This window comes from Corvus cornix, chromosome 2 (assembly GCF_000738735.6).
Source record: "Corvus cornix cornix isolate S_Up_H32 chromosome 2, ASM73873v5, whole genome shotgun sequence".
NCBI classification, from domain to species: domain Eukaryota; kingdom Metazoa; phylum Chordata; class Aves; order Passeriformes; family Corvidae; genus Corvus; species Corvus cornix.
In genome coordinates, this window is record NC_046333.1 from 142,783,297 (window position 1) to 142,811,199 (window position 27,903).

Consider the following 27,903-nt stretch of genomic DNA (forward strand, 5'->3'; position numbering starts at 1 on the left):
GGTTTTGCTAGACGGGGGATTTCAGGGGTGTCCTTTGTGAAAAGAGACCAGGGGCTGCCCCCATGCTGGACAGAGCCAGTGCTAGCTGACTCTAAAATGAACCCTCCCCAGGGCAAAGGTGAGCCCCATCAATGATGCTGGTGGTGCCTCTGTGATAATATATTTAACAAAGGGTAAAAATTACTGAGCAGCAACTGTGAGAAAGGAATGAGAAAAATGTGAAATTAAACAGTCCTGCAGACACCCACGCCAGTGGAGGAGGGGCAGGAGGTGCTCCAGGTGCCAGAGCAGAGATTTCCCTGCAGCCTCCCTGCAGCTGTGCCCCTGCAGCCCATGGAGGTCCATGGGGGAGCAGGGATCCACCCGCAGCCTGTGGGGGACCCCACATGGGAGCAGGTGGATGTGCCCTGGGGGCAGCTGCAGGTCATGGAGAGCTGATGGTGGAGCAGGCTCCTGGCAGGAATGATAGCCTGTGGAGTGGAGCTCATGCAGACACAGGTTTTCTGCAGGACCTGAGACCCTGAGGAGGAAGCAGCAGCAGAGATAAAGTATTATGGACTGACTGAAACCACTGCTGCCCATTCTCTGCACCACTTGGGGAAAGGAGGTGACCAGTTGGGAATGAAGGAGTGAGGTTGAGCCTAGGAAGAAGGGCAGGATCAAGAAGGTGTTTTTAGTTTTGTCTTTTCTTCTCACTATCCTACTCCATTTTTAATTGGCAATAAACTAATTTCCCTAAGTCAAACCAGTTCTGCCCATGACAGTAATTGGTGAATATCCTCACTGTCTTTATCTCAACCCATGAGTTTTTTTGCCTTATTCTTTCCCCTTGTCCTTTTGAGGATGGGGAGCAGGAGTGCAGCTTGGTGGACCTCTGACAGCCACCCAAAGTACTCCTTTAGACCTTACACAAGATACCCAGAGAAAAATAAGAAACCAAAACAAATACACTTGAATTTATAGTAGTTCAGGGGGAAAAATCTACGTGATTCTGTAAAGCGAAAAAGAAAACCACTGTGTTACTGAAAATGCAGAAATTATTCTAGGTTTTAAATAGATCGATAGGTGCAAAGACCTTCCCATCATTCAAACACACTTAAAAGATCAGCTTTGATCATGGTGTTCAAACACAAGCAATGCAAAAATCAAATGTGAATATGAAAAAAATTGTTCAGAATTCAATGATTTGTAGTGACATACTATCTCAAATGCATCATCAAGGCCTTTAATGATCTGGGAGCTACTCACTTCTTTCAGGATATTTTTGTGAATAAAGCCATCCCAACCGATATCACAGAAAATACTATAGTTAGAGGGAAAGCAACTACAGGGCTTCTCTGGAAACCAAGCATGAGATAAGGGGCACTCCTAAGCTCAAATACAGACTGGCATTCCTACCGCTTTCACTGGTTGTGAGTAAAATACAGCAATCCTGAAGGTGCAACTAATTAAGGATTTAGAACAAGCACCTGATTGAGCCCTACTATACCATGCTGTGCACGTAAATGGTCTATCTAAACATGCAAGTAGGCTATCAGTAGGGAAACTATATGTTACTCTCACTGATCAATTTGGTTGACTTAGCTTATGTCCTGGGACTTTAAAAGTTTGTTCAGTTAACAGGAGTTAAGGATTGTATGGTACTTTTTAGATTTGTAAATAACAGGACTGACACCCTGCAGAAGATCTGAGGACCATACTCCTATAGATGACATAACCCAGGCAATGACACAGGGGCAGTCTGAGAATTCAGAAAGGTGAAAAGGAGATGAAATATTTTCCCAGGTAGGAAACACCATGCTGCAGCGTGGAACTGGACTGATAACACTGCTACTCTGGAGATCATTGCTGGCAACCCCCAAGCTAGTCTTTGTTCTAAAGGTAACCACAGAATTGTTTACAGCTGATGGGTCTTAACTGAGGCTAAATGGAAGAGGCAATGAAAATCTTCAGTCTACTGAAGTAAGTGAAATAGTGAAGCACCAAAGTGGTAACAGGTAAGAACTAAGTGAAACTGAGCTTTTTGCAGAGGGTATTTGTGGTAGCAGTGTGTCCTCATGGATGGGCAGTGGGACGGTGCTTTGTCTGTCTGCAAGAAGATGCAGAACTTCCCCTGGAGAAGGCACCTGGATTTCTGTGTGACAGAAACACAGCTTGTGGATTACATCAGAGTCAACAGAATGAATACCTTCACCAACCTTGACCACAGCATTGGTATGAGCTATGAAATGGCTTTTACAGTGGTAGTAGTGTTTGGCACTCCTGTTCAACTCTGCAAATCTCTGGTGAACCTGAGTGAGACTGAGAATTTTCAGAAAGAAAGACAGCACAAGAACTCTTAACAGTATTTAGAGATTTATTCAGATAAGTCAAAATGGGGGAACAAGGTTGACCAGAGACTGATGACGCACTATCAGGGACCAAGAGATTCTCAAAAGTTTACCAAGACATTCGCTAACAGGGATAAGCTGCAGGAATGACTGATGCTTTCATGTGTTCCCTTTAAAGAGGAATTTAAGGGCTTGAAAACTGGAGTGGAAGTCCTTAATAAAAAATTCAGCCAATCAACAAACTTGGCTAAAACCAGGCATTTACAATTAAATTGTCTCCAGTGTCCTTGAAGGAAGCCACTGGATATGCAAAAAACCACTATTTCTTAAGAAAAATTCCCTGGGAACTATTTAATCTTGAGATCTGATCAACAGTTGCCAATTTGAAAAAGCGGCTCAGGGGTGCTGCACAAATCAGTCATGAGAAAGAGACAAAAGTCATCTTGGAGAGCAAATGTTCTTCAAATGCTGGTGAAGGTGGCATGAGCTGGTCAGGCCAGCCAGGACCAGAAGGAATGTGAGTAGGAGATCTCAGTGCAGTTGCTCAGTTCAGAGGAGAGCTGCACCAATTCAGCTCAGCTTGCTCTTTCAGAGCACGGCATTTTACTGGCAGGTCCCCACCAGCCCATCAAGTTTGCTGAGCACACTGGAAATCAATTTCTGTGTCAATAAATAGAGGAAGTGACTAGAGGATGCCAAAATGCTACTTCTGTTTTTAAACAAGGAGGAACTGGTTGAAAATCCAGAAATTGAAGGTAGTTTGTTTGAAAGTGTAATGGAGTTATCTCGTTGCAAGAAAAAAACCGAAAGACTTGCAGTAAGGAGAAAAGCAGACTTTAGAAAAGTCAGTTAACAAATAAGTAATGTCTTTTGAGCAGGTAATGAAGCAGAATGAAGGCTGCTGAGAATAACTGGAAGCAAATGTATTAAAACTCGAGAAGCAAATTTTCTCTACAGGAAGAAAAGACAGGAGGTATAGTAAGAAAAATATTTATCAATTAGATTATTCCTGCCAGAAATTAATGCCTTTAAGTAAGCAGTCATGTACACCAACCTGACTAGGATTAAAAAAAAAAGAGAATAGTCATTATATATAGTCAGATACAAGTCTATTAAGCATCAAACTAGGAACAGAAATCTCTGAACCAGGGTTGATTTCATATGAGGTCAAGGAAAGTCATAAACAACTGGAGAAGGCTACACATAGTGCCCATGTTCCAGGATAAATCTGCTCAATCTGCTCATTGTTGCAACTGCCTGAAGGGTCAGCTGGAGAAACTGTAAACTGCACAACATTATACTCATATCTATCTATCTATCTATCTATCTCCATCCTCAGGAGCAGAGCTGGGAGGGAGTGCATGTGGTTATAATGACAGCCTAAGGTTTGGAAAAAAAACTCAGCAGTGTGATCCTCCATACTCACTTTATTTTACATACATGATTTAAACCAATGTGATTATAACTTCAAAGACCTCCACTGAAGATGCAGGAGTTCAGACTGGTTTATCTGTGACCTTCATTTAGAAAGTGAATTTGAATCAGTTGTCTGCAAATTCTCAAACGCATTAATAAACAGAACAATTTTTTTGTATGGTACCCTTTCTGGTATTAAATTAAAATCCTGTTAGACGTCAAGTACTTTCACTGTTCACTTCTAATCACAGGTCTGCTCAGTTACGCTGTCTTTTTGAAGATCTACTCTGTGTCAATAGTTTCTTTGTAATTTTCTTGCTTTTTCTTCTCTTTTGCCAGTCCTAAAACTGAAAAGTCTGAGGCAGATGATAGCAATATTATTATATAAAACTAATTATGTTAATAGAATAGGAATACTACCTACATTACTATTATTCTGAGCATCTGAATTTTTAGCTTGTGGATTCTCACAAAATATTATTCAGGAACTGGTGCCTCTAACAAGAAAATTTACCTGAGAACCATCCAAGAAAAAAATTGTCCTGCCCTATTTAGAGGTGTGTCTTAATCACTAGCATCAAAAGCAAACAGTACCAGCCAACGACTTGTACCATCTGGTTTACGTGGCAATGGGCAAGGTAAACCACGTTTTTTATTAATGTCTTTTCATAGCTTATTTATAAACCATTGTGGGGTGTGACAGAAAAGGGCTCTTAAGAAACCCAGTGACTGGTGTTAAAAGAATTGAGGGATGAGGTCAGATTTGCAGGCTGTGACTGTTCCTGGACTGAATCCTGTCTGCGGTATGAGCAGGGAGGCCTTATCATAGATTCTGGAAGTCATGTGAGCTGCTCCTTACTGCAGGGAACTCTGTGTTGGTACTGTGGGGCATGTCCATGGGCTGAAATTTCGTGTCTCTGCAGGTACACGTAAGTGGGATCCTGAACATGCCAGTGATACTGAAGGAGGGGGACTGGGTCTGTAGTTCTCTAGGGACTTACTCAAACATAGCAGAGCACTGAGTTTCTTTCTGCTGCTGTTGGTCCCCTTTCAGCTGTCACCACTGCTCCAAGGTTATTAGTGGGCATGCAGGAAACACCCTTGAAAAATGAATGGCACGAGGGATCAGGACCTCACTTGTTTTTTCGTTTTCTTCTTATACATAAAATTATTCACTAAAATGTTTCATAGTGTTAAAAGTAGAGAGCCCTTCCCACATCCGTAATTCCCCAAGAGTAAGAAAATGCTTTGCACTGATTTCGACACAGGCAAAATTTTATCCTAAGATCCGGAGGGGCACCTGCTGCTGTTTTACTTGAAGCAGCGTCCTTGGTGACACTCTCCACCTGCTCGGGACGCCGGGCAGGGGGTACACACAGGATGGGATGCTGCTGGCACTCAGGGCTGCTGGCTCTCAGTCCTTGCTGTGCACATCGGGGCACACTCAGCTGGATAGCCCAGGGTCACGGCTCAACGCAATGATCTCCCTCATTCAGTCCGTTCCCTTCCACACTGGAACGGGCTGCCCAGGGAGGTGGTGGAGTCACCGTCCCTGAGGTGTTTAAAGAAAAACTGGATATGGCACTCCGTGCCATATTCTATTTGACACCGTGGCGTTCTGTCACAGGTTGGACTCGATGAACGTGGAGGTCTTTTCCAACCTAATTGATCCTGTGATTCCCTGCCGTGGAATGCTCGTTTGTGCCCCTGCAGCCCTTGATCTGAGCAGCCACTCGCGTCTGTCCGGGTGTAACCTGATCTGCACTAGGAGGACACTGCTGTCAAACCGAACCAAGCAGGCAACAGAGGCATTTCAGGCTTGGCTCTGTTTCCCGGTCAGTGTCAGCCGGCGGTCGGGGGCCGCAGCCAAGGTGAGAGCGATCGCCTTGCCGAGGCCCCAAGCGCCGCAGCCGCAAGCCTCCCGTCCCCCGCCGCGCCGAGCGCCCGCCCCGCCTGCGGAACTGCGTGCGCGGCGCTTCCGGGGCGGGGCCGGGGCAGCGGCGCCGGCGGGAGGCGGGACGGGCGGAGGAGGGCAGGGCAAGGGCAGTCGGGCGGCCCCGGCCGCAGCGGCCTCCTTGCGGGCCGGAAGGCGCCTCCCTGCGGCGGGTTCCGCGGCCGGCCTGCTCGCCATGAACATCGACGTGGAGTTCCACATCCGCCACAAACTACCCCTGGGCCCGGCTGCCGGCCAGCGTCAGGCAGGTGCGGGCCTGCCGGGTTCCCCGGCCCGGGGAAAACGGACGGGGGAACCACGGGGCACTCGGCCCTGCCTGCCCCGGCGCAAGGCTGGGGGGCCCACGGGGGCCGTGGGGTTGCCCGGCGAGGGACGTGGGGTTCTCTGTGGGGACAGGGGGATATGGGGTGTGCACGGCCCCTCTGTGGGGAAAGGGCGACTCTGTGTGCGTGGTGTCTGTGGGGAGAAGGGGATAGGAAAGCGGTCTGTGTTCTGTGTGTGAGAAGCGGGGAGTGTGGGGGTGTGTGGCGTCAGTGAGGAGAGGGGTGAATCGGGGTGCCTTGGGGTCCCAATGGCCAGAGGAAGATGTGGGGTCCTTGCTCAGCTTGTGCAAGTGTAAAACTGCTGAGTCGGGTGTCCCTTATGCCACCCGTGAGTGATGGGAGCCGGACCAGGGCAGGTGCCCTCGGAGGCTTGTGCAGCCCCGTGTTTCGGTAGCCAGAGAATTGCGTGCTGCAAGTGGCTCATGGAAAAGAAAACCTCATGAAATTTTGATTGCCTGGATTTAATGGGCGTGTGATAGCAGAGGGGAGGTATTGTGTGGAGTTGAGAGGAGGTTCTTGTTCCAAAGTCTTACACTGCTTTAAAGCAGATGCTGTTAAACAATTCCTGCTCTTGCACAGGGGAAGGGTGGAGAGGATGAGTAGTGGCTGCAGGCCACGAGTAATGTAGTTTCTTGAGTTTGAGATTCCAGGAGCAGTAAGAGGAGAATGAAGGATGATTTCTCTTTACCTGTCCAGCTGAGTGCCATATTGTTGTCTTTGTGATTCAGGATAGAAAATATACCAGTATTTATTGCATTATTTACTTTAGTGTAACTTCTGGAATACTGTTTTGTCTACTTTAGTGTTAGTATAGTCCTTAATATTTTTGTCCTTTGAGCAAATACTGGGCTCTCTCTTTGGATATTTAATCAATTCCAGACCCTGTCTGTGATATCAGGTGTTGCTTTTCTGATACCTGATTCTGCAGTTTGTGTGTGACTTTCTTGTTTTTCCCACATATGCAGAAAAGTACTTTTTTTTTTAAAGGGATCTCTTAATACAAGCATCAATGAAGGAACCAAGAGAGGGAAGAAAAAAAACAAACAACCCAGATCACTTGTTGCAGATATAAAAGAGTAATATGGGGAATATTGAAGGGACAGTTTTTGAAATAAGGCATCTGAAGCATGAACCAAAGTTCTCTTTTTATCGTCTTTCATGATAGTCAAGTAATGTGCTGTGCTTGTTCCTTAATCTTGTGATCTAGGATCACTTGATAGTTTTACTTCCGCAAAGCTGCAACTTGAGCTGTTCCACTTTTTTTTTTTCTTTGTGTGTGTTAAAAGTTTCTTAGGTACAGCAACTAAAGCTTCACCTAATTCACCATGCTTGGTTTGTGCTACACGAATTCTGAGTAATTTCTCAAGGCTGAAAGGCACTGAATGCTTGGTAAATGTTTGATTAATCATGTCTTTGATTTGAAAATCAGATGCTCCCTTTTTATCAGAGTGGTATTAGGAAAAAAAAAATCTAAAAATGATTGCTTAAATATGCATCCTATGTAGAGACCTATTTAAAGGTATTTTGAACTCAGAGAGAGACTAAAGATATTGTCATTGTTCAACTGGGAGACTCCCTGAGCAATGACAACTGCCTGCACATGTTTCCTCGTAAGACACTTTGCAGTGGTTTAACTAAAAGGTGGGGGGTTGTGCAAGTCAGTTAAAAGGCCTTTATGTTTTCAAGGGTCTTGGAAACTCCCAGAGGGAATATGAAAGGCAAGTCGTACTCTACAGCATCCGCAATCAGTTGCGATACCGCAATAACTTAGGTGAGTAAAGAAGAAAAGTAACTTCTGATTCCTGCCCCAGTCTTCTGTGTGGAAGCTTGTCTTTACTGTAAAGCGGCAAAAACAAGAAGGTCCTTCCTTCTTTCCTTGAAAATAAGTGCTTTTAAATAATAAAAGATCATGAAAAATCTTTGCTTCTGAGTCCATACGGCAACTTTTCTAGCAAAGCACTCTTGAAGGTTACTGCATTGGCAGGTGGAACTGAATTCCTACTGTAGTTCTGCTGCCATTTTTGAAGTAATTAAGAGATGTTAAGAGAGGATTTGACTAGTGAAGCCTGTCACTAGGTGAGATGCAGACAGTTACCCTGACTCACAGGAGCTTTTGGCTATGACTTGTTTGCAGACTTTCAATTTAGTTTACATTGACTGAATCTGTCTTCCCAAAGCAGATAATAATTTCACTAATTGAAAGGTAACTTTCTACAGCGTGCACGAGCTCTGTCTCAATGGGCCACTTCCTGGCAATCTTTTAGATAAATCTGCTCCTTAAAGTCTCTGAGGCGACTTGTATCATATGTAGTAATTCTTGGATGCTGAATTCCTTGCACCACTACTTTATTTTGCTTGTAGTTTTCTGCAATTGCCATTCTGCTATTTTTAATCCTTTGTTGTAACACTTTTTAAAAAAGTTGAATGTCATAGAACATTGTAACTTTTTCTCCCCTTGTAGTTAAGCATGTCAAGAAAGATGAACGTAAATATTATGAAGATCTGTTAAAATACAGTCGAGATCATCTCATGCTGTACCCATATCATTTGTCTGACATCATGGTAAAAGGTCTGAGGGTAACACCATTTTCCTATTACACAGGCATAATGGAGGTGAGTGCAGAACTGTGGTGGGAGGGTGTTGTTCTCTGTCTGGAGATGTTGGTAATGGCCCAGTAATGTGTACGAGGCAGTGTCAGGTAGTTTGTTTGGTTTTGTGTAGGCCTGCAAGGAAAGTTTCTGGAGAAGTGCTTTTACCTGCAGTGTTTTCTGCCTCATTAACCTTTCAAGAGCTGGACTTTCGTCATGTGTTTCTGGGATGGGACTCGCTCTGAGACCAGACTCTCTCTTTTGATGTTTGACATTTGTGTCTTCACTTCAAACTGTAAAAGAAATACCTCATTTTAACCATACTGGAAACTTTTTGAGAAGCCTGAAGCAGATCTGTTTTTATGAGAACAAAGATGGTTCTGTTTTCTGTCAGCACTCTGGCAACCTTCTTTTATTTTTGTTGGATATTTGAAGTGCTTTTATTTTATTTTGTGTACAGTGATTGCAGACATAATGGATTAGTTGTTTGTTTATTCTGTTATTACTGTTGGTGATTCTGTGTGCTGGTTTGTTTTTGTGAAGAGAGATACAGGATTTTGTTTATTAGTCTTTCAGCCAACATTTTTCTTTACAAAACTTATATTAAACATAAGTCTCACCTTTTATGTGTTTAACTTACTGTGTAATGATTAGTCAATAATTGTCAAGTTTGATAAGGGAACTGGCTTTTATAGATCTGTTTAAAATTAATTTCATTCTTAAAGTAAAAAGGACAGGCAGAATTTTGGACCTGCTTCTCTGAAACAATGACTTTCTTCTTGCAACTTACAAGTTTTATTTTCTTTTTAAGGACATAATGAACAGTGAAAAAAGCTATGATTCTTTACCCAACTTCACTGCTGCTGACTGTAAGTATTACCTAGATTAATTCCTGCTTTCAGTGAGTTAGAAATAAGGAGCTTCTGAAAAAGGGTTTGGGGGCATCTGTTTGCTTGAATATGAGCACGTGAATGAACGTGTAAAAGCATTTAAACAGTGATTTTTAAACTTTATAAATAGTGATTTTTTTTTTAACACTTAAGGAGTGTGTCCTCTTCATACAGAGTTCTGTCTGTACAGGCAGGACTGGAATTGGGCTGGTTTGAGCACAGCTAGGCATGGTACAAAACCTTGCCTCTGTCCTTGCTTGTTGTGCATTCCTGTTTGCCTGCACTTCCAGCTCATGTACATCAGCAAACTGAGCTAGTGTGCTTTTTGGGGCATGTGTTGGGCAGAAGACTTCAGCAGGACACTGAGAGGCTGCTGACACTCCTGTGAATTGGCATCAATGTGGATTGAGGGATGATGTACCAGAGAAGAGAGGGAAGAGGCTCTGGTATTTTGTGACATATCAGATGTGCCAGATGTTTTATCTATTACACCACTCTTGGTATGGGATGGGGAGATTAGGAAAGCGACAACCTTGAACCTGGTATAGGAGAACTGAGTAAGATCAATAATGAGAAGTCTTACAGAGCAAAATGTAAACTGATGGCACCAGGAGGGTATTAATCAAACCAGCCACTGAACAGTTACCTATAGTAACACTTAATTTCATGCCTTTGGTATACATTCATGCAGTTCTTTTTAAGGACAGTGTGTAGAGAGGTGAGGAGTAACCTGCAGCTTTTGAAAACAGTTGGTTTTGGTTTTAGAAGGATATTGTCAGTTAACTACTAGTTAGCCTCTGTGTAATGTTCACAGCAGGGAAACAGATGATGAAGAACTTTCCTCAGCACAATTTCGCTTGTTGGAAATCTAGTATTAGTCAGGAGTATGAAGAAGGGAAAGGCTTTCCTGTTTTTGTTTGATTTCTGCTCCCCCCCCCCCCCCAACAATTCTGTTAACTTACCACAGCTGCAGGTTAGTGACTGCAGTATAATTGACTTAAACTTCCTTAATTACATTTTTTCATAAATCTAGTGTTGAACTAGAAAGCTGCAGTTAAAGCTGAGACAGAATATGGTTTAAAACCAATGAATACTTTTCTACTATCTGTTCAGGGTCTTTAATGGTTGAAGGCTAGAGATTATAGAATTAAATTTTGATTCAGTTTAATTCAAGTGATTCTTGATTATCTTCCTTAGGAGATTAAGTGGCCCTTTGTGTCTAATTCTTAGAGTTCTAATCCAGTGCATGGCATGGGCTTTGTTAGGGGAAAGAAAAACTATCACTATTAATCTGAAGTTGTTGATGGGAGTGTAGGAGAGAAGGGTTGGATTATTCCCTGCTACCCTGTGACTGGAGTGATAGGGGATTTCTTTTTTGTTGTTTTTTTTACGTAACCTGTACCCAGTGAATGAATGGGGATATGGAATGAATTTAGCTCCTCTAACTGTCCTTTAATTTTGGGTAAGAGTAACTAAAAAGGTTATTATAGAAGTAGGTCTGATTTTTTGAAGAATGTTTAATATATCTTCAGCTTAAACCTGTCTTAAGAGAAATAAAACCTTACTTATTTTTCAGGTCTAAGACTTCTTGGCATAGGAAGAAACCAGTATATTGATCTAATGAACGAATGTAGGTCTTCAAAAGTAAGTTTGTCTTTAATTTTCTCTCCCTTTCCCTTACCCTTCCCTCCCTCTCTCCCATATTATTTCATAGGAAATGCAGAATGGAATAATTTCCTGGCCCTGGTCAGTTTAATAGTGTGGCTAATTGAGTATGATGTAGTGTATTGTTAATTACATTACATTTCCTCATGTTAGTAAAGATCTTTTTGGTTTAAAATCAAAATATAGTAAAGGCATATGTATTAATTACTACTTTTTCATTTTTATAAATCTTATATTTTTGGAGCTGTACTTTAGAATACCAGATAAATAATGTCTCCTGGCCACTATAAGCGGGGAATGATGATGCTGGTTCTGAAAGAATTTTTCCATGTTCCTATGTGTGCAGTTGAGATCACAGTTTATTGTGGAGCAGTCTTCCATCTAGGTGTAAATCCTTGCAGTGTGTAAGTTTGTCTCTAAGACAATGCTAATGAGTGCACAGACATCCTTGGATGTGAACAGCACACGTGGAAAATGTTGTGATGGCAGTTGATAGAAGCAGGGCCTTTAGTTTGCAACAGTTCCTTCCTTTCTTCAGGGAACTCAGAGGTGCTCTTGCAGTAGCTTCACAGTCCTTTAACTGAAAGTGAGCTTACCGAAATATGCACCTGATAGTGAACCAAAAAGTAATGGTTGTGCAATGGAAGAGAAACTGTTTAGGTCTGTAAATAAACAGTATCCTCCAGTTTTTCTTTCTTGGACTGACATTCACTGTATATTTTAGCACTGTGCTTATCGAGAAAGTTTTACTTTGTCCCTTTAAGTAAATGAAATATGTTCCTAAAATGTGTTTTTTGAAATCACTGAACTTCTTTAGAATACCCTATTTCTATACTTGTGCTCTCTTACCTGTTCAAATTAAAAAATGTCACAAATTGTTTAAATTTGGACTTGATCCTAATACAGTGGAACAGTGTGGATTTTCATTAGCAACACTTAAAATATGGATGAGCTTATGGGAAGGTTTAACAATATCAGATGTAAATTTTATTTTTCCATTCTATTTCCATGTGATCTGAGAGAGGAAACTTCTGCTAAATGACAACACTAACAGTATAGTATGTGTGTCTCCAGTCTGTGAATATAATGTACTTAAAAATGGATGTTTATACAGATCAGTTTTCATAAAGGTAAATGAATATCTGTGCATGTGAAATGCTCTTTATTACTATCTCAAATGGACTGTACCACTGCAGAAATTTTTCAGAAGGAAAACTGCCCATGATCTGTTACCCGTGAAGCCTGTAGAGATCTCTATAGAAGCGTGGTGGGTCGTGCAGGCTGGTTACATCACTGAGGATGACATCAAGGTAGAGTAGTATGGATTGCATCTCTAAATCTGGGTGAATACTGATAGTCCATGAAAGCAGAGGCTTTCTTTTGTGTGAAATAGACAAAGATTATGTTAAAGATTTGCAGCAACTCTCTTATGGAAATAGAGATTGGAACTAAAGGAAATTGTGATGTTTTCTTTGTCATGTTCTGCCCTCTCTCCCCTTTGTACTTTCTGCACTATGTACAGTGTAGAGGTGGTTTTGCATTAATCAGTCTGTGGTAACTTATATGCACAATCATATGTTTTGTAGGGAACAAGGAACAAAATAAGTTTTCTCAAATTTCATATTTAAGCCCTGACAGGTCAGTTTTGACTGAATCTTCAACTTCACTGTAGTTAGTATCAGAATTGACACTGTTGGGACTGCCCGAGGCAGCACAGCGTCCAGCTGCAGATGTCCTTGGCTTCTGCTGCTGCAGGCAGGGGTCAGCTGCAGCAAGCAGGGAAAGCTGTCAGCTGCAACAGGCAGGGGCTGGCTGCAGCTTGTAGGGAAAGCTGTCAGCTGCAGCAAGCAGGGAAAGCTGTCAGCTGCAGCAAGGAGTGCGCCCCAAACAAAGGTGGTGTAAACGCATCGTCAGAGGCAAAGGATCAGAGAGGGGTCTCTGTGTAGGTTCCAGCTGGTTTATTGCCGGTGGAAAATCCAGGGACAAAGACCAGGAAAAAGGGGAAAGCACAGCATTTTATACGGGGGTGGAACAAAGGGAAGAGCACATTTTAAAAATTATTTTTATTATTTTTATTTTATTAGTTTATACAGATCAGTTTTTATAAAGGTAAATGAATATCTGTGCATGTGAAATGCTCTTTATTACTATCTCAAATGGACTGTACCACTGCAGAAATTTTTCAGAAGGAAAACTGGTTGCAGTGGGGATCGACTGAGGAGGAGGAGATAACAGGGATAATTTAGGGGAGGGAATTACATGAGTATCGAAGAAGGGAGAACTTTCCAGAACTAATACATAAGCAACTCTTGGAAATACATAAACATAAACTTATACATAAAACTAGGTGGAGAACTCCTGAACCAATAAACTTAAAACATGTAAACTAAGAACCACTTGGAACATGGGAACTCACTAAACACGGGGTGAGAATCAGACCTCTGTGTTCTGGAGGCCTGTCCAGCAGTCCTCTGAATGGTCTGCTGCAGTGGCCACTGCCACTTGCACTGCAGCACAGAATGGCAGTGGATTTGTTGCATATTTTCATTGTTTCTGTTCTTTTTGTCTGCTTAGTTTTTCATTGTTTGCACATAAAAAGCTTGTGAGATGACTTAATGTTTCATCCTCGTTCAGCTTTCATTTCTCACAGGTGGTTTTTTTACAGTAATTTGATCTGGATTTATTTTCTTCTCTAGAAGTTTTTGTTTAGATTAGAACATATTTAAAGCAGTGATGGATTTTCTTTTTTGAAATATCTTAGGCTACTCATATTCTGACATCCCACCAACCCAGGGTAATTAACTTGAAGCTACTTTGATATTGTAATGGACCTCTTTCTAGAATGATTCCAGTTGTGTGGGTGAATACTCAGTTTGGAAGTTTTAAAGAGCAAATCTGTTATACTGTGGACTTCACTTGCCAAATTCTTGTGCAATAAATTTCCTTTCCTAGAGCATGCATAATTTCATGTGGGGACAAGCTAAAAAATTTGGAGACTTTTAACTGGAACTGCATTAAATTCTTCTGTGCAAATATTTTGGTTAGGAATGTGGGTTACTCCCTATACTCTTATATTACTTGTGACTGATTTGAGGCTTAAGTGTTTGGGAGTTTTTTGAATGATACTAAGTTGCATAGACTCATTTCTACAAGAAACTAATGTGATTTTTTTTTTCTTTTAACCTAGATTTGTACTACATCAGAGAAGTCTGCTATTGATAAGATAATTGATTCAGGTCCTCAACTTGCTGGTTCATTAGACTTCAATGTAGTTCACAGTAAGTTTTTAATGAGCATTTCTGATTTTAGATTTTGCTTAGGAAATTCTGAGAGGAGTGTCTGGAAACTAGGAATAAAGGCGATGTAAACAGCTGAGGCATAAAGGAGAGCTGGAGGAAAATATTCAAAAGCTTGTACAGACTGCAGTCTAGATCTTGTAAATTGTTTAATGGTGAACAATTAGCAGCTCTGTTATTATTCTGTAACTGTTTGAATCAACAAATTCTTTTGTTAGAAACCTTCAGTAAAGATTGTGGGGGAAGAGAATGTAGATGAGAACAAGAGAAACTAAAATTAAAAATGTTAGAGTTGGTAATCCTGAGTAATTAAAGTGCACTTCTTGCTTTTCAAAGGAGAGTTTTTTAGCTTTTTCTACTATATTAATACAATAAAATGGGGTTGTCTTGTTTCACAGAAATCTGCAGCTGTTACTGGCTTCTCATTTTAGCGTAACAAGTAGTAGGTATAGGCAAATCAGGGAATGAAAATTCACCGACAAAATCGTCCTTGAAAAGTCTTGTCTGTAAGGGTTTGGCTTACTACAAGCACTCAAACCTGCCACTGTAGTTTTTAATAAGAAATTGAGGCAGAATTTCGTTGCCTGTTACTGAGAAGAACAAAACAATTAAAAAAGTGAAGTAGATGAAATTCATGCTCTTGAGGGGATCTGAAACAGTATAGGGCTTAATAAAATTTGAATTCCAAGACCACTTCACAATCCTTCTGTATAAATGGCCTGCTGTTGTTTGTGGAGAGTGTTACAGCTCAGGTTTAGTAGGTTTAGAAGGATCTAATGTGTGGAAAAAGAATGTGCAGACAATTAAAGTAATGAGACTGTGAGAAGGATCATATTTTCAGGGCAAAGAGGACTGCTGAGTCCAAACTATGCTGCAACCACTACATTTCAGGTGTGTAGATAAGGTTGTATCAATTGTAAGAAATGAATCGTGAGGAGAGACAGTGTAGAGCACACTCAGCATGTTGATGATCTGTAATGTCATCCTGACCCATTAAAGCTGTTTTGTTCATACACATCATTTTGCAAAGCTGAGTGTGTTACTGCCAGTGCTGAACAGTGAATCAGCGTGAATCCAAGTGAGTTGATGGGTTAATGCAGACATTTTATTTAAGATCTGATTGAGGGTGGTAATTTAACTAAATATACTATAGATGTATAGGCTGAGGTGTAGGTGAGCCTACTGTAGGTGAGCTCTGTGTGTTCATGAAACATCCTGACAGTTCCACTTCAGGTTTTCAGTAGCACTTCACCTGAGGGCTGTTGGTAACTTCACCGGCACCATCGTGAATGTGGTGTAGATGGACTGATCTTGCGTAACACCAAAGGAACCATGGACAATAAATTTGGTTTACTTATGCTGTGCAGTTCAGCTTTATGCCTTGCCATTAAAGTATAGCTAATGTTCAAAAAACATTTAAACAATGCTTTCAGGCACATGGCGTGATTCTTGGGGTGTGCTGTGCAGAGCCAGGAGTTGGACTCCATGGTCGTGATGAGTCCCTTCCAGCTCAGAACATTATATGATCCCTGTTACAAACCTCAGACTCTAAAGATAACCATACTGTAATCTTTTTTCCATTTCTTAAAATCTTCTTACTGATTTATCTTTTCTGTCTGCAGTTGAGTTGAGATGGTTAGTGCTCAAATCAGTTTCAAGCCGGGAAAGTGCAGTTTAAATGTTTACCATATTGTTGTCCTTGTTGTATGCAGTGTCTGTCTGTATCTGCTGCAGCTTTGCTAATGCGTGGTGCTGAAATGCACCAGAATTTACTTTTGCAGTTGTATAAACACTTTCTGTGAAGATGTGTGGCAAGGATGTGTGAGACCACCAGAACTGTGTTTTAGTTTGTATCTTTGCTACCAAGTGGGTGAGTTCTGGCCTCAGTAGCCAAATGTAGCCAGCATCCTCAGCTGACAAAGCCAATTCAGGATAAAAACCACACTTCTTGACAGTACAGTGATGATGGTGAAAACTAAGTTAACATTTAGGAAAAGATGTGCTCATTTTTTTGAAATGGAGTTGCTTTGATTTGTGGTCATTTTGCTGTGCTGTCCTGGAAGTACTTGTAGAGTTCCAAGCATGCTGCATCAGGCTATGAGTGAGGAACTCTGGTTTAGGGTAACACCTGGTTGGTATTAGGTGTGGTTTATTGACCTGTGCATTGCAAAGGAGTATCCTACTGGGGAGGCTATTAGAAAAAATTACTTTAAAATCTGAATTGGCTGATGGGGAAGTCTGCTCTCTATCTTCAGTACTTTGGAAAATGCTTTTTTTTTTTTTTTTTTCTAAAATGGTGTCCTTTTATTTATAAAGGTTTGTATAACAAAGGATTTATTTACCTTGATGTACCAATATCTGATGACAGCTGTATAGCAGGTGAGTAACTATTTAATGTTATTATACCTGTGTTTACTCAGTTTCCTTTCAGTTGTCCTTTCAATTGTTTCATGTAATTCTCTGTCTTGGAAGCTGCTTGTCTGTGTCCATGTGTGTCCTCAAACAAAACACTTGAGTTGTGAAACTTTTTCCTGACTAAATGTTTTCAACCCTATTAAAACATTGTTTTTATTGTGTATAGAATTTATTTCAACTTGAATTCTTAGGTTATATTGAACATATATTTAGGTAAGATGAGATTCTTTTATGAGAGTCATGGCATGAATTAATAAGTACCTTCCCAGAAGTTTGTAATGAAAAGGAAGAATAGCATGGAGAATTGTAGCTAGCTTACCAAACATACATGGGTTTTTGACTTCTTTCCAGACAGATGTAAGGTTTTAATAGATACCAGTTCTATTCTTCATGGGTATTGTCATCTCAATTAGTCATGGATTGTGTCTGGGGACTGTGTAGGAGCTTAAACTAGCACAGCATGTGGGCTGCCCTTTGAACAGCTTGTTATGCCGTGATAGCTCTCAGGGGTTTCTGAATTCACTATAATCTGCAAAGGCATACATTGTTCGGAACATGGTCATGCAAAAGTACCTGGCATTGCTGTATAGAGATCATTTAAGTGAAAGTCTTCTAAATACAGGAGACTTACTGCTTAGATAATTGCTTTGGAAGTCTCAGTTCTGGAGTATGTTGGTGGTGTGGGGTTTTTTGTGTCCTACTCCAATCACAGTAGTGATTTAGTCTCCATCCACATTACAAAATCATTTTATTGGCTGGACACTGGAAATTATCTGTAGTTGATGAGCTGGAGAGTGCAAGGCTTTGATGCCAATTAGAGTGGCTTTAGTGTCTATAAGAAAACATATTGACAGGCATTACTTTCTTAAGGCATGGAGGAATTTTTAATACCTCATATACTATCTTCAGGTTTTTATTCTTTGTGCCTGGGAAATCCTCAAAATTGCAGGTACCATGAAAACTGAAGTGTAAACTCATTTTTCTGTTTTAGTACAGTTTCAGTTCAATAAATAAGTTACCAAATTGTAATTTTGAAAGTGATTCTTATTTCAGTGCCACCACTGGAAGGTTTTGTGATGAACAGAGTGCAAGGTGATTACTTTGAAACACTCCTGTACAAGATATTTGTTTCAATAGATGAACATACTAATGTGGCAGAGGTAAGTAAAACTTACCCTGTGTCAGGGCGATAGAAATACTTGAAAATGGCCCAAAGCACACTGCTAAAAACACTTAAGGATTCTGATTGATATACAGTGATTTTGTTTCGACGTATTGCCAGGCTTAAGATCCAACCTGTAGCTTTTATAAGCTTGAAGGAATACCTTCAGTTCAGTGAAACAATTCCATTAGCTGGAATGAATTTACACAGAGGTGGCTAAAGTAGGCTTTTGTATGAGTTAGAACTGGAACAAAGTCTGTTTTGCTAATGTGAAATAAAAAAGTTCAAGTAATTTTTTTCTTTGGCAGTGAAAGCACACAGGGTGTTGGCTTAAAGTAGGAATGTAGCTTTTGCGTAAGCATAGTTTGAGTATGAGAAATATGTTTTCATAAGGTCTTCTCAAAACTTGGTGAATAAATATCTGAAAACTACCCATTAAATGTATCCAGGATTTGTTTCTCTCTTCGTGTGTCTTGTGACATACGTGACTAACCTAGAATGATACATACATGGTTAGCCTAGAAATTACAAAGTTGAAGATAGCCTCATATTTCTTTTGCATGCTTTCAAGTGGGACAATTATGAGGTTTTGTGCTCTTTTTTCATCGTATTTGATGCAGACAAAATTTCTTCTAATAGTACAGGCTGGGTTTAGATGTAAGACCAACAAAAAGGTGCCAAAGCCCACCAAAAAGTGAATTACGTGCCCTGTTAATACTGTATTGCTGACTCATCTCATCTTTTTTTTTTTTTTATTAGCTGGCAAATGTGTTAGAGATTGACTTATCTTTAGTAAAGGTATGTGTATGCAATGCATTTGTTTAACTGGATACAGAAAGTTCACTGTCTTGCAACCTTGGTTTCATACAGCAGTTCCTTACTCTGTATGTATGTTCCTGCAGAATGCTGTGTCCATGTATTGTCGGTTAGGCTTTGCTCATAAGAAAGGCCAAGTAATAAACCTGGATAATCTTCATCCATCATGGAAGAATGTTCCTTCAGTAAACAGACTGAAGTAAGTGTCTTTACTCTTTCTTAGGCTTATTTTTCTCATTGAAGGGAAAACTTAGAACCAACATCTGATTTTAAAGCTATTGGTTGCTTTCTTTGACTTCTGCAATAACAAATCTCATTTGGCTTTCTAATGCGTATAATGACAAGAATGCTTGATCCGCATGTTAATCTGAGGATGAGGAATGGTAATTCAGACTGTAAATTCAGAGTACTCCATTTGGTGCTGTTACTTAGTGCTGGCTTTTTCACCTTTGGGTACCTAGTTGCTCACTTTTTCAGCAGATGAATATGCATTTGTTTTACACTCCTGGGGCTAGAAATAACAGCTGTCAGTGTGCTATTAGAGAGGCTGTGGCTCTTGGCACTGCTGGCAGTGAATATGTGCATAAAGATCGCTTGTTTGGTGTAAGGAACCATTGCAATTCTGTCAGTGACATTCTCACATACCTGTGCATCGATATCACTCCCAGGGAAGGGCAGATAATACCAGTCAACAAAGAGTTCTCCAAGCTGAAATGCCAAATTGGATTAGTTAAGAATTGTCAGGTGCTTTTAGTTCAATATCTGCTAAGCCATTTAAAATTTACTGCTATGCCTGTTTTCTTTAATGCTTCTTCAGACTGTGAGAACAAAGTGGATTAGATTTTTTCCATTGGATTCTTCAATTATGGTGGTTTGATTTTTCAGGTCTTTTCACAATCTGATATTTTCAACCCCCCAATAAACCTTTCTGCTGAAGCTAAAGCAGGACCCTGAGGGTTATTAAGCTTGGCTGATTTAGGGCTTAGACATATTGAAAGGCATGTGTTAGGTATGCCTGTGCATGGACTACTAGCACTGGAAGGCAGAGATACTTCTCTGGTGCTGCAGTGACCAATAGATGTGGATTTTAATTCACATTGATAGGAGTACTTTGGATCCTCAGAAGATGCTGCTTTCCTGGGACAGTGGGGAAAACAGAAGTCCTATACAGGAAGCTGGGTCATCAGCCACAGATACAGATACCAACAGTCAAGATGATCCAGGTTAGCACTAATAGTAAATTTTAATACATTAGGATAAATTATTTTTATGTTTATAGAGTGGCATAGGCTGTAAAGAGGTGTAGAAATAAGTTAAACACAGACTATATAGATCCTTTTGTCATATGGACTATTCAGTGGGGGAGGTGGTATCTACTTCTTGGTTTAAGAGTCTTTAGCTAAATAGCTTTTTTCTGAAGATGAGACTGATCTGTATAGTGGATATAAATTGATGCAAAGATACCAGCTTCTGAATTAAGTTAATCAGTAGTTTAATAGTAAGGAGGGAATTTTGTTTTACTTGGTATAGTGATAACTAATGTATTTTTTTCTTTGTTATTAGATTTAATTAAACTTGATGATACTGTTTTTAAATGAAACAGGTGTGATCATCTACTTCCTTTTTGTTTTCTATTAGCTGAAACAGCCAGCGTGAACAGCCTGAACCTGTCCAGTGGACACACAAAGCGCATTGCCTTCCTGTTTGATTCTACCCTTACAGCCTTTCTAATGATGGGGAATCTCTCACCGGTATGTCCAAATTGTTTGATATATTATGCCAAGAATAAATATGTAGAGCTTTAAATTACTCTGACATCAATATAATACAGCTTTATTTAAAAAATAAATATTAAAAAAATCTCTATTATTTTTAAGTAGTTTGCTTAATATAACTTTTACTTGTCCATTCTCTTCTCAAAGAAGACAGTTTTGTTCTGTTGTTCCAGAACTTGAAAAGTCATGCAGTCACAATGTTTGAAGTTGGGAAACTGTCAGATGAGAGTCTTGACAGCTTCTTGGTGGAGCTGGAAAAGGTAAGTTGTTACATGTTGGGCAAAATGCTTTTTCAGCACTTGAAGTGTTAAAGGGTCCAACTCCACCTTCAAAGATAAATCTAGAAGGACAACTGTAGAATTATGTAGGAGCAGTGCTGTCAATTGCTGTATCATTTCATACCAGTCAGGATGACTGGACACTTCAATCCTTTTACCTAAAGACTGAATCATGGTTCTGATATATAGATATTGTCTTTGTGTACTTTTTGACTGTTCCACTAGCATGGCCAAGACCTGCTTTTCATTTAATAGTTGCTGTAGATCACCTTTGGATATAAGCTGCAGGGTTATTACTCAATTACAAAGCTTTAGAATTCTAATTTGTTCATCTTTCCTTTGGTGCAATTAATGCTTATGTAAACAACCTGCCACTTTATGCATTTATTTTGTTTCTTGTTTAGGTTCAAAGCACAGGGGAAGGGGAAGCACAACGATACTTTGATCACGCCCTCACACTAAGAAACACGATCCTGTTTCTGCGGCATAACAAAGACCTGGGGTCACAAGCTGTGCAGCCTGATCAGCCAAATAATGGTACTGTGAGCACTTTCAGAAATCCTTCTTAGTTGGTTTACTTATCTGCCATAGACTCAGCTTTCTGCCCTTGCTGCTTTTGTAGAAAGCAGTCAGTATCCTACTTGCTTAAAAATATTTTGAAATATTTTTCATCATCCTTTGAGACTGTGTTACTGGGTTTGCTTGTTGAATGACGGATTTGGTTAACAAGGCTTGCACTTAAGATCCAGAGCAAGAGATTAAAGCGTAATAAAGGCAAGACAAGCTGAACTTGAGAAAGAGACTGTTTCAAATCACATGCTTCTGAAAGCCATATAGAGGAGTAGTTTTTTCAGAGGAGTAATTCACAGCTGTTCTGTCAAAGAAATATTTTTCAAGCCATGAAAATGAATGTATTCCTCTAATGGGGATAATTTTTTAGTGGTGTTTTTTTTTTTTAACTTAGGTAACTTCCTCAGTACCTCTGTGTTTATTTCCTGGGTTCAGTTAGTTGGTGAGGAGCTAGTTCAGTCTCAGACAACCCTGTATGCCTAGAATTGCTAAAATTTTGTGCCGATTTATTAAAATTCACCCCAATTGTTTAAAACTTCATTGTGGAAAATACTGCCCTAATGGCTTAGCAGAGAATGGAAAATCTAAAATCATGGTTTGTGTTTGTATGTTCCATTTTAAGTGATAATTTAAGAACCTTGTATTTTGAACATAGGGTTCCCCTTGGACTTGTTACGATGTGAGAGTTTGCTCGGTTTGGATCCAGCTACCTGCAGCAGAGTTCTCAACAAAAATTACACTCTGCTGGTTTCCATGGCACCGCTCACCAATGAAATTCGACCTATTAGCAGCTGTACACCCCAGGTGAAAAAATGCTGAGGGATTTGTCCCTCCCTCCCCCTTCCTAATAGCTTTTTTGGATACATTTGTTAGATGTCCCTTTTAAAGTGACAAAATTATTAGCGTGTAGAATATCACTGTAATTAATCTAATAAAAAATGTTAAGTTGAGGAAACGTGAATATTTAGTAAATTAAGTTTGTTTAACTTATTAACAGTTTTTCTGTTCAAATTAGTGTCAGTGACAGACATTTTAGTTCTTGAATTTGGATTAATAGAAAATACTGTCACCTTTCTGTGAAGAGTCTTGTATCACTGGACTAAGTACCTAGAATATAGTCAGTAGAGAGTAATACATTTGTACTTCAGTGCTGAAAAACTGGATTTCTATTTCTTTAAAACTGTTGCTTCTTAAATTAAATCTGTATGTATGATGGTTGCAATATGAAGTTATTTCTAATTTCTTGAATAATCTCTCTTCAGCATATTGGGCCTGCAATACCAGAAGTCAGTTCAGTTTGGTTCAAACTGTATATATACCATATAACTGGACAAGGACCACCCTCCCTGTTGCTCTCTAAAGGAACACGTCTTCGAAAACTTCCAGATGTTTTTCAGGTAGTCTGCGCATGGATTTATTCTCCCTTCCTTCTCCAAGTGTTTCAAAGCGATTACAGTTGAAGTCAGAGGTACAATTCATTGTAGATGATGTTCCTTTTCTAGAAGCTAGTTTTATGTAGCATCTTGGTTTGTTTTCTTTCAAGGTTGTGAAAAAGGAATGCTATATATGTCTCTGTCAGAATGAGACTCCAGTATATTTAATGCCAGCCCTTTCAAGTCTGGTGTAAAATGTGGTATGCAGTCTTAAGAATTGAGGTTTGTTAGCCCATCCACAGAGAGTGCTACAGAGATGTAGAAGAGCAGTGTGAAAAGATGGAGACCTAGTATATTGTGCTTTTTTTTTAGTATTGTGCAAGAAACGTCACTTCTACACATAATTCTGCCTGTTTAGAAGATAGCTATCATGATCACTTCCAGTTTGTCCAAATCTATGCTGGAGACTTTGGAGTTATTGGCTGTAATTCTCCCTGCAATTTAAGTGACGGAATAATTTAATAGAAGTTGCATTAGGTTGGAAAAAAGGTCTTCCTGGCCCCATAGGCTGGCTTGTAGCAGTGTCTGGAAGCAGGGAGTAGCAGCACATTAAGTAATACTTCCTTGTAAGACCTTTCCACTCTCCTGCATGTTCTGGTTCGGAACTCCCTGAGCTGCATGTGATTCTCTGTACACAGAGATTGTGACTCAAATTCTTGGCTCTGCACTGATGAGCTGATTTCCTCAATTCCTTCCAGCCTTGAATCCACCTAACTTTTTAGTGTCCATACAGTGCTTTGGCAAGGAGTCCCAGAAAACAGCACAGGTGATCAACTTCTGCCTGAAAAATTTCAGATGCTGCCTTCTGCCATTCTGTCTCTGAGATGCTAATAAAGACAAATGTACCACAAAGGAACACTGCTGGATATTCTGTATAGTAGACAAATGTAGGTGGAACTGGCCATGACAACTTCTAAACTTGCCCAAACCAGAAAATCTTTGCATCCGTTGACTTTGATTTGAAATGCCATGGGCATTTAGCAGTGTTTGGGTTTTGCTGCTTACAGTGGAATTTACAAAATAGTATTGTTCAAGTTTATAATTGCAGAGAGGCCTCTACAGTTTTCATCTCATTTTTTTCATCTTGTAGATTCTTGAGGAGCTAAATATATTAGAAAGGTATTGAGACATTCAGAGAGGGACTGCATTCTTTGGTGTACCTACATCAGCAGTCCTCTCTAGCACTAGGATTTGTAGATTCCATTCCTCAAACCTTTCATGTGTCCCTTCCCTTTATGATTTCAAAAATTTTGTACATACCTCCATTTCTAAGATTTACTGTAAGATCATATAGGATTAAGTGAATCAAGTCTTCTAGAGCAGAAGGCATTTTGTAAGGATATTGGTGATGACTTTGCTTCAAACCCTAGTCTGTCATTAGTTTAAACCACCAGTACATGTATGGATTGTGCACTTTTATTAGTAAAAAAGCATTCAGTGTGGTAGCCTTGGAAAACTTCAATATTGCATGAATCTCAATGTGCTGATAGGACAGATTTTCTTGAACTAAATGATCTCCCAGTCTGGACTTTTTTCCTCTGTGGGAATATGAGTGCTCTCTCCTGCTGCTGTTTTGTAATGTCATTTTCTTAGGGAACTGTCAAGAGGTTTCTAGAAATCTTATGGAGATGCAGTGGAATTGAATCTTGAAAACTGAGACACTAGGAAATTAATTAGTGGTTTTGTCTTCCTGTTTCCCACCCTGCCCTTGATAGGTGTTTTGGGGGTTGATTTATCTTTGTTCATTGCTGGGAGTGTTAGTTTATCCATCTTATATTTTCCTTGAAATTTATGTGGGATTATATTCATCTCCGGTTTGCTAGAAGGCTGCTGCAATGGCCACGTAGCTCTACAGGACTTGGTGGCAGATACTTCCTGTCCAGAATAGCATCTTAACTTTGAGGTTGGCAAACTTCTGTCTTTACCAGGAGTACAAACATGAGTGATCCTTGGTTCCAAGTACAACACTGTAGAGCTGTAGTTACCTATGGTAACTTCCTAGTTGTAACAATATACTAATGCTTAACTCTTGTATTTCACTTAATGTGCTTAGATAATTCATTACTACAATAAACACTTTGAATTTCTCTCTTCCAGGGTTATGATCGCTTACTAATAACATCTTGGGGTCATGACCCAGGAGTAGTTCCTACTTCAAATGTGCTCACAATGTTGAATGATGCTTTAACACATTCTGCTGTTCTAATTCAGGTACAGAGTGCTCTGTATAAATGATGAAAACCTGCATAATTTTTTGAGTTAAGCTGTTACATGGTAGAGGCTATTAACAATGTAGAAGAGCTGCACTTTTGCCAAGAGCTGAAAAATTTGTTTAACTTCTGTGGGCAGTGCTGCTGTGATTCAGTGGCGGTCAAGACACGGGTTTTGGACAGAATTCACATTATGTATGTGTTACTGTTTTGTGGGCAAGCATAACAAGTTTTGGTAGCTAAAGTAGGGGAGATAGTAAACTGGAATGAAAGCAAGGGGCCCACAAGCTTTTTACAGTGACACAAGGTAACCAACCGGTATTATGAACTGTTACTGAAGAAATGCGCCTTTTCAGACTGCTTGGTATTTAGCTCTTACAGTAAAGTATGAACAAAACATGCTGTTTATCATAAACAGCAGAATAGGTTGAACTTTTCTATTTGGGAGAAGTAAAATGGCTTCCTCGACAATTTCTTTGGTTCAGCTGAAATAGTCTTTGAATTAATCATTTAAATAAACAGATGTTTTAATATTGTTACAAACATAAAATTGCACAGTCTCAAAGGCCAACTTATAAGCAGCCTGTGACTGCTGAAAAATGTTCTGTATGCAGGGGTGGAAGCTCCCTTTTGCTCCAGAAGTGCTCAGCCTTTAGAAAATACTTTTGTAGCCAGTAATTGGAGAGAAAAATTGCTCCTCTTCAGTGAAACTTAGCCTCACTGTGTTTACCACATGCATTTTAAGGGGATAGGTGGGGTACTTCAGTGGTTTCTGCTAAGGAAGACCTTTAATGCATAAATACCTCCATTTGTTTGTTTCATCAACTTGGCTGGTACTCCTTAAAAGGGAGCACAAGTGAGACTGAGCTAAGCTAATGAGTATTTTTTCTGTTCCTAATTTAATTTCTTGATGTTCAGGGGCATGGCATGCATGGAATGGGAGAAACAATGCACATACCTTTCCCTTTTGATGAAGCTGAGCAACAGGGAGGTAACTGATCATCTTCTGTGTAATTTCTACATTACATTACACATCTATTGCACATCACCTTGTGCAGTAAGGTTGCAATAATCCTTTTAAAACAAATTTTGTTGATCTTATGAGTCATATGAGAAAATGGTAAGTTTTAAATGGTTGACAAGTCTGTTCTGAGCTTAGAGGTATCACCTTTCCCTTTCTATCTTCTCTGACCTAATTAGAATCTGTTTTCTGGCCTCTCTTCCCTCCTAACACAGATGTAAAGAAGTAACTTCCACAAATACCTCTAAATCTTTCTTTGTGCCTACTTACTTATTAACTAGCATATTTATTAACTGCATAAATAATTCTTCCATATATTACATTGAGCATTTCTTGACTGTTAGGTGAGAACATAACTGAACAAACCTTGATTATTAGCACCAGGAACCTACTACCAGGAGTTTTCTTCCCCAGGAAAAGTTTTGCTAGCAAAATCTATGCCTTCAAAGTCTGCCTAGCTCAACTGATTTTGAAAGGCAGGAATTAACATCTTCCCAAAACTCCTTGATGAGTAGGACAGAAGCTTTGCAAAGTTGAGGCCATAACCTCTCCAAGTGAGAGCTGCCATAAAAGTGTGAATTTCCAGATACAAAATCTAAAATTTTTTAAGCTACCACTTAGAAAAGTCTGGCACAATTAGAAATAAAATTAACTTCCTCATTTAGTTTTTACTAGGTTCAAAATTTGTTACTTTTATGTTTGTACTCTCTGACATGTCTGGTTTTTCATTTAGTATCAGTGGAAGAAACCCTGAAGTTAGAATCTCTCAAGTCCTGACATGAACAGCTCAGTGTTAAAATCTGTTGTTAAGCTCTAATGCTGTATTCTAATTCTTCAGAATTTCAGATGTGAAGCATATATCTTGCATTGAATTTTCCATAAAAGACTCTGGCACTGAAAGAGCTGGACACCCGATTCCTAGCTGAACCTTGCCATTTCTGCTGTCTGAATATCTCTATGTAGGAGGGAGAGATTGTCTTCTGTTTGCATTTTTCTTTCTCATTTGCTCTATTACTGTACTATAAAATACCACGTCATGCTTGTTGTTATCCCATATATAACAATGTGATCACTAAGATGCAGCATTACAAGCAGGAAAAATCCAAATAAAAAACTTAACCTGGCCTAGAGAGGAACCACATGGTTATGGGGGAGACCTCTTGTAAGCTGGAATATGTTTTGTTTCCTCCTTAGCCTTCTCTCGTGTGAACATGGGCATTCATACGGCTTTAAAAATACTGAGAAACAAAGTGGACTTGCAGCATTTTTGTGGCTATGTCACAATGTTGAATCCTTCAAGTCAACGTGCTAACAGAAAGCTGAGTGATGCTTCTGATGGAAGAGGTTTGTTACCAATAATTGTCTTTTTTGTCTGTGTCCCCTTAATTTCACATACAGTTACTTGAGCAAAGGTGAACGTAAGCTTAAATTCTTTGATTTATAACTCTACAAAATACTATCCAACACAGATAGGAACCCATTTTGAGTGTAAATCTATTGGCAGTAGGCTTACTTCCCAATTCTTCTTTGAGACTAGCTCAGAAATACCAAATAGAGATTGATAAATGGCTGAACTAGAACAGTCAGTGAAGGGAAAAAATACTTTTTTAAATATTGAAAACAAATTGTGTCATTTTTATATGCTAGAACTTAATCTTTCATAAGTGTTGAGGATCCCTAAATAACTCTTCAGTCCCAAAATGAGTCAGGCCCTATGTTTCTCTCTATCCCTTCTTCCAGTTTTATAGCTTTATAGTCCT

At 39.8% G+C, this 27,903-nt stretch overlaps 1 protein-coding gene across 1 annotated transcript in view; it reads left to right on the plus strand.

Moving 5' to 3' along the window:
* Nucleotides 1-5,875: 5,875 nt before the first annotated feature.
* Nucleotides 5,876-27,903, plus strand: part of FAM91A1 (family with sequence similarity 91 member A1) — a 28,109-nt gene continuing 6,081 nt past the window's right edge. The window contains 21 exon segments of the mRNA XM_039548963.1: nt 5,876-5,908; nt 5,910-5,948; nt 7,710-7,794; nt 8,485-8,636; nt 9,424-9,481; nt 11,079-11,146; nt 12,364-12,477; nt 14,355-14,445; nt 16,780-16,842; nt 17,932-18,038; nt 18,800-18,838; nt 18,943-19,055; nt 19,961-20,079; nt 20,495-20,607; nt 20,805-20,891; nt 21,314-21,446; nt 22,135-22,283; nt 22,742-22,876; nt 25,010-25,123; nt 26,041-26,113; nt 27,338-27,487. Of these exon segments, the coding sequence (XP_039404897.1) occupies nt 5,876-5,908; nt 5,910-5,948; nt 7,710-7,794; nt 8,485-8,636; nt 9,424-9,481; nt 11,079-11,146; nt 12,364-12,477; nt 14,355-14,445; nt 16,780-16,842; nt 17,932-18,038; nt 18,800-18,838; nt 18,943-19,055; nt 19,961-20,079; nt 20,495-20,607; nt 20,805-20,891; nt 21,314-21,446; nt 22,135-22,283; nt 22,742-22,876; nt 25,010-25,123; nt 26,041-26,113; nt 27,338-27,487 (2,035 nt within the window).